The sequence below is a fragment of the Lathyrus oleraceus genome, chromosome 3, assembly GCF_024323335.1.
Source record: "Lathyrus oleraceus cultivar Zhongwan6 chromosome 3, CAAS_Psat_ZW6_1.0, whole genome shotgun sequence".
NCBI classification, from domain to species: Eukaryota; Viridiplantae; Streptophyta; class Magnoliopsida; order Fabales; family Fabaceae; genus Lathyrus; species Lathyrus oleraceus.
In genome coordinates this window covers 71,966,860-71,973,668 of record NC_066581.1, presented here as the reverse complement: position 1 = coordinate 71,973,668, position 6,809 = coordinate 71,966,860, and the positions used below count along the sequence as shown (strand labels likewise).

Below are 6,809 nucleotides of genomic sequence, written 5' to 3'. Positions count from 1 at the left end.
TAAGGACAGTTTTACCCTCATAAGGATAGGAAATACTCATAAAGACCTTGAGTCGGTATACCTCTTAATTGCTGGCTCACAACCTAAAACATTTTTTCACACCTCACACCTTTCAAAATACCTTCAGAAAATCACCACTTGGTATACATTCATACTAGAATCATTACCGAGTTATATTTTTCTAAACAATTTTCAAAACTAAACGAGATAATCACTTTGTATACATTCATACAAGAATCATTACAAAGTTAAATTCTCTTTTCAAAACAATTTTTCTAAACAATTCACAAACACTTTTTTTAGACAAAAATAATATAAGTGATCGAGCAATTAAGAGCCCATGGATAACCATGGATACAAAGGGTGCTAACACCTTCCCTTTGTATAATGTACCTCCCGAACCCAAAATCTAAATTAAGGTTTTTCCTGTTCTTTTCCACCTTTCCTTATTGGATAAAAGAAAAGTCGGTGGCGACTCTTGCTAACCGCGACATTGCGATTAAAACCACAAAAAAAGTCCAGTTCACCGTATGACAGGTAGATTTTGTGATAGTAGACATGGATGAGGATTGTGATGTTCCTCTAATTCTTGGAAGACCATTCATGAAAACGGCCCGAATGATGATCGATATTGATGATGGACTAATGAAAGTAAGGGTGCAAGATGAAGAGGTGGCCTTCAGTCTTTTTGAAGCAAAAAAGCATCCTAATGATAAGCATGATTCTTTCCGAATCGATGCCACCAAGGAGGAACTAGTGGAGATCGCAAACCAGGTTCATGTTTCTAATCCATCAGAGAGATCTCTTATCGGAGTCTACAAAGTTTCGACCAAAAATGAAGGAAAAGAGATCGAAGCAATGTTGCATGAATTAGAGTCTGTTGGAGAGCTTGTTTATCATGAAGAGACAAACGAAGGCTTGGATATGACAAAGAAAGTGGAAGAGCCAAAACTAGAGCCACAATTGAAGTATGTGTTCCTTGGTGATGACTGAACTAAACCGGTGATCATTAGCAATACCTTGTCCATAAAAGAGGAGAATCAATTGATACGAGTGTTGAAAAAGAAGGAAGTTGTCAAACTAGTAGAGGCCAGGATGATGTGTTCTATCTCCGATGGTGAATGGGTGAGTGTTGTGCAAGTAGTTCCGAAAACGGGTGGTATCAGATTTTATCGAAGGTTCATCAAGAACCTCTTGAAGACAACAAAGCCCTTGAGGAAATTGCTCAACAAAGCCGGATCGTGAAGACCGTTGAACCGTCGAGCTCTAAACGACGTTAAACAAAGCGCTTGTTGGGAGGCAACCCAACGTTGTGAGTCTGCATTTTACATTTTTTCAATTCTGCTGTGTTGATATTCTGCTGTGTTAAATTCTGTGAAATTGGGGTTTGTCCACTGCAGTTCGCTCCGCGACCATCGTTCGCCCAGCGAACTGAATGCAAAGCTTCAGTTCGCGCCGCGAACAAGGTTCGCCCCGCGAACGGTGCGTGGCAGAACCACTTAAGTTCTGTTTAGGTTAGTTTTTCTGTCCATTCTATTTCATTTTCAAAAACAGCAACTTTCCCTCTTTTTCACTCCCACTCCCAAAAACTTCCCAAAACTCAAGAATTTCCTTCCCCACTTCCCAAATCCTCAGTTGTTAGCTAAGAACCAAGTCCAATTCAACAAGGTATGTGTACTCTCTCTTTCCCTTCATTTTTGTTCCGCATTTAGGTGAAGTAGGGTTGTGTAAAAATTTGGATTAGATGCTTAAGATAACCTTGCATGTCTAAAGTGGATTCAAACTAGGATTGGGTAAGGGATTGTGGTTGGATTGTTGAAAGGTGTAAGCATTAGGAACCACGTTCCTTGCACCCGAAGCCCGCACATTTCCTTCTCAGGCGGAATATGTTGCTTATGCTAATTGGCCTGAGGGCAGGCCAGCTTTTATGGGGGGTGCAGGAGGTGGTGCAAACCATGGCGATGAGATGGAGGACGTCCTTGGATCTGTTGGTGGTGGCCAAGAGGAGGAAGATTGAGGAGTTGGTGAATTTGAGGAATTTGTTTTATTTTGAGTTTTCTTTGTATTATTTTGATTTTGTAAAATTTTGATGTACTTTTGGGTGGCTCTAGTTCACCAAAACTTTGATTTTTTAGTTGTTTTGATAATTGCATGAATACTCTTTGAGATTTAAGTGTGTTACAATCAAATTGCTTTATCAACATTTTTTGTTTAATTGTTCTTACTCTTAAGTCAAGCTTAAAGCAACCGAGAAATGATCGCAAAGAAAAAAGCATATGACACTTCGAGTGGTGATGATAAGAATTAGTGTCGGCGTTTCAAGGTACACTTTATCGCTTTCTAGACTTAACATGAGTAGTTTGATGGTGTGTGCAAATTCCATATCATAAACTCATTGAAATATATGTCATTTTTGAATCAAAATAGGACTTAACCAATTGTGAGGAAGCTTTCCATTGTACACTAAAATGCGGGAAACAAAGCATTATTTCAACTCATTCTTATCATGCTAAATCATGTATCAATCTATTTTTGTGTGAAAATTTTGAAAATGATAGAGGCATTGTTTGTTGAGAAAAACCACTTGACCAAAAAGTTTGAATCAACTAACCTTGTGAGGAGTAATCCTTAGTTAAACCCCTTTGAGCTTATTTTAGGATTCATTTGATTGATAATTGTAAATCAACTGAATTTTTTTGGAATAAATGAATCCTAATTTCTTTCGTATTAATTGAACCCTTAAACCGAGTTGTTTGCAAATTTTGCCTTTTGCTTATGTCTAAGTAGGGAGCATTAGTGAATAAATTTGGTTTTGGAATCTAAAGTTGGGGAGAGTAAAGAAAAAATAGTTGATTAGAAACTTGGAAAAGTGAGTTTTTATGAAAGGGTAAAAATATAAAAAGAAACAAGAAAAAGAAAGCACCCTTGAAACCATAGAGCAAAGAAAAAGAAAAGAAAGAAAAAAAAAGCAAAGAAAATGCTCATGGTTGTGTGGATGTGAAAAGAAAAAGATAGGGATCAAAAAAATGGAAATTGTGTAGAGTTGAATGTTTGGGAATTCTCCCTTAGGATAGGAAACTTTGTTGAATTCTCTTAACCATATCCTTTCTTGTAACCTAAGCCACATTACAACCTTTAAAAGACCTCTTGATTCTCATTTTTCACATGATTTGGTATTTGTTGTGATAACCGCATGATTTGAGTTGTTGTTGATTTAATTGCTTGGATGAGTGAAAGTAACCCTTCATGTTATTCATCATTATTATGATGTGTGTGTAAGTTTGATTCAATTTTGACATATATGGCTTTGAATTCCTTGGAATGATTTTTGCACTCAACCATTTCTCTTATTCATGTTTTGTCTAGAATTGAGATAGGTGGATTGAGAAATTGACAAACACTTTTGAACCATTTGAATGTCCTTGGTAAATCCTTGTTGCAATCTTTTGTGTCATTGCTTTGGTTGTGATAGTGGAAACTTTTGTTTATGGACAAACAAAATGCTAAGTTGGGGAGAGTTGTTAGGGACCAATTAGTACTACTTTTTATATCATTTTATTGGTCCCTTTTACCAAGTTTTGATGTAATTACACACTTTTATTCTCACTATTTTGTATAAATGCAATTAGGTTTAATTTATTTTGTTTTGAATAGTTATTTCACATAGTTGTTAGTTTTGTAGAAATTTTGGATAAGAGAGCTTTTGGAATGCAACATCATAATATGGAAGAGGTGTTGAATGCAATTTGGAGGCCTAATTTTGGAAGAATACCACTTGGAAGACTTTGGATGAAGCTTGCAAAGCAAGGAAGCTGAGATAGCTTCAGTTCGCGCCGCGAACCACCTTCGCGCCGCGAAGCCTGCGAATCCAGCAAGCTATTTTTGGGCCAAGGGTGTTGTTTTTTATGACCAGCTGGTTTTGCCATTTTGGTGTCTGCCTTGGGGGAGCTTTTCTGCCTTAGATGAGAAATGATCATTTTAGGAAATGTCAACCCTTTTAGAAAATCAGAATGGAAAGTGATATTTTCATTATTCTAACACATTCACACATTGATACTTTGATATTTTTGTAAGAGAGAAAAACAGAGTTTTCTTCCATTGCATTTTGCTTTTGAAAATGATGATGAGGAGCTAAACCCCATTTTGTCAAGATTGGAGGTAGTAGCTATTCTCATTTGTTTATGTATTCCATTTGATTCATATATATCATAAAAGATTGTTGATGTATTGAATGCTATTTTTGCCCTAAGTTGAAAATCAGATTTGAGTAGTTGTTGAAAGAGATTATTTGAGTCTTGACATAAAATAGATTTTCAAGTAGTGAATAAGTTGTAGAGATAGATTTATTCATTACTCTTCTTTAGTATTAACCATTAAAGATTGCTATATTGGTAGTTAGGTGGAGAGATCGTCTAAGGATCAATATAGTGATTATCATAATATCATTTAGACATAAATGACATTGAGAGGATACTTGAACATCATCAATAATCTTAAATCTATATAGTTATCATAAGGAATCATAAGCACTTGGAATAGTGAACTTCAATCTTGCCAAGCTTTTACATTTGATTAAAACCATTTTACTGTTTTTTAGTGACATTTACTCAAAAGATAACTTTCCAAACAAAACAACTTTGTTACTTTCTAAACTTATAACAATTTGGATTATAGAACGACAGTAATAACAACCAATCTCTGTGGATACGATATAAAAATATTTGCCGAAGATATACTTTTCAACAGGAGTACATTTATGTTTTTGCTTTATGAATATGATATTTTTTGGACATTTCTAATAATATCGATCTTAATTCCTATTTTGGCATTTCTCATTTCTGGAATTTTAGCTCCAATTAGGAAAGGGCCAGAAAAACTTTGTAGTTATAAATCTGGAATAGAACCGATGGGCGATGCTTGGTTACAATTTCAAATCCGTTATTATATGTTTGCTCTAGTTTTTGTTGTTTTTGATGTTGAAACAGTCTTTCTTTACCCATGGGCAATGAGTTTTGATGTATTGGGGGTATCCGTATTTCTAGAAGCTTTCATCTTCGAGCTTATCCTAATTGTTGGTTTAGTTTATGCATGGCGAAAGGGAGCATTATAATGGTCTTAATTCTTGAATATTTAGACAATTAAACAAAACATTGAGACAGTTATGAATTCCATTGAGTTTCCCTTACTTGATCAAAAAACCAAAAATTCAGTTATTTCTACTACATTAAATGATCTTTCAAATTGGTCAAGACTATCCAGTTTATGGCCGCTTCTGTATGGTACTAGTTGTTGCTTCATTGAATTTGCTTCATTAATAGGATCGCGATTTGACTTCGATCGTTATGGACTGGTACCACGCTCTAGTCCTAGGCAGGCATACCTCATTTTAACAGCGGGCACCATAACTATGAAAATGGCTCCTTCTTTAGTTCGATTATATGAGCAAATGCCCGAACCAAAATATGTTATTGATATGGGAGCCTGTACAATTACAGGAGGTATGTTCAGTACCGATTCTTATAGTACTGTTCGGGGCGTGGATAAGCTAATTCCTGTGGATGTCTATTTGCCAGGCTGTCCACCTAAACCGGAAGCTGTTATAGATGCTATAACAAAACTTCGTAAGAAAATATCTCGAGAAATCGATGAAGATCCAATTAGTTATCAACGAGAGAATAGGTCTTTTACTACCAACCACAAATTTTATGTTGGACGCAGTACTCATACTGGCAATCTAATCAAGGATTATTCTATCAACCATCATCTATTTCAGAGATGACCTCTGACACATTTTTAAAATATAAAAAAGTTCAGTATCCTGCGACGAACGAAAAAGTGAATTAAATAGCATCCTTTTGTACAAAATACAATAAGAAATAGCAAGCAAGTCAATCTTAAAAAATTTCATTGTAATGTAAATAAATGGTAAATACTTATACCAATCTGATAAAAAACTCGGAAGAAGTCAAAAAATGCAAGGTAATTTGTCTGCTTCGCTAGTCAAACACAGAATAGTTCATAGATCTTTGGGTTTTGATTACCAAGGAATAGAGACTTTACAAATAAAGCCCGAGGATTGACATTCGATTGCTGTTATTTTATATGTATCTGGTTACAATTATCTACGTTCCCAATGTGCCTATGATGTAGCACCAGGAGGACTATTAGCGAGTGTCTGTCATCTTACGAGAATAGAGTATAGTCTAGATCAACCCGAAGAGTCATAAAATTTACTCTAGGAAGAAAGATAATTGAGAATTATGATATTTCTATTTGGTTATGTTCGGGTATTTACGATAGAGAAGAGTCTAAAAATTACTTTAACCAGAAGAAAATGTGTTGAAAAAAACCTAGGTATGTAGTATAATTAGGGGTGTTCATGGGTGCGGGTCGACCCACGAACCGTTGACCCAAACCAACTCAACCCATAAATTATCCAAACCCGTTCATTTACGGATATATTCAACCAAACCCATAACAATCCGTATAGTTTTGCCTCGGATATCGGGTTTGAGTTTTGCAACTCGTGGATCCGTTGACCCAACCCATTGATGTGACTTTAGTAATTTCTTATTATTTTTATTATTATTTTAAATAACACTATCAAATTAATATCTAAGTAATAGCCATAACTTTTTCAAAAAAAGTTATTCTCCACTAATAATACTACAAGACCAATGATATTACGTAATTCTAAGATAAAATATTTATTCTTATTTTCTTTTATATCATTTTCAACTTATGTATTTTATATAAATAACACGTCTTATTGAATTTTATACTATTATAAAGTGTTATGTCGTATTGAT

At 35.0% G+C, this 6,809-nt stretch overlaps 1 protein-coding gene across 1 annotated transcript; it reads left to right on the top strand.

Annotated features, from left to right (window-relative positions):
- The first annotated feature begins 4,910 nt into the window (after window positions 1-4,910).
- Window positions 4,911-6,192, top strand: LOC127132628 (NAD(P)H-quinone oxidoreductase subunit K, chloroplastic-like). Its single transcript, XM_051061591.1, has one exon. The coding sequence runs from the start codon at window positions 5,162-5,164 to the stop codon at window positions 5,777-5,779; it is 618 nt and encodes a 205-aa protein (XP_050917548.1). The 5' UTR covers window positions 4,911-5,161; the 3' UTR covers window positions 5,780-6,192.
- Window positions 6,193-6,809: the final 617 nt, after the last annotated feature.

Bases quoted from the DNA above. Each gene is read 5' to 3' on its own strand.
- LOC127132628 (XM_051061591.1), top strand. From the start codon at position 5,162: ATGAATTCCATTGAGTTTCCCTTACTTGATCAAAAAACCAAAAATTCA.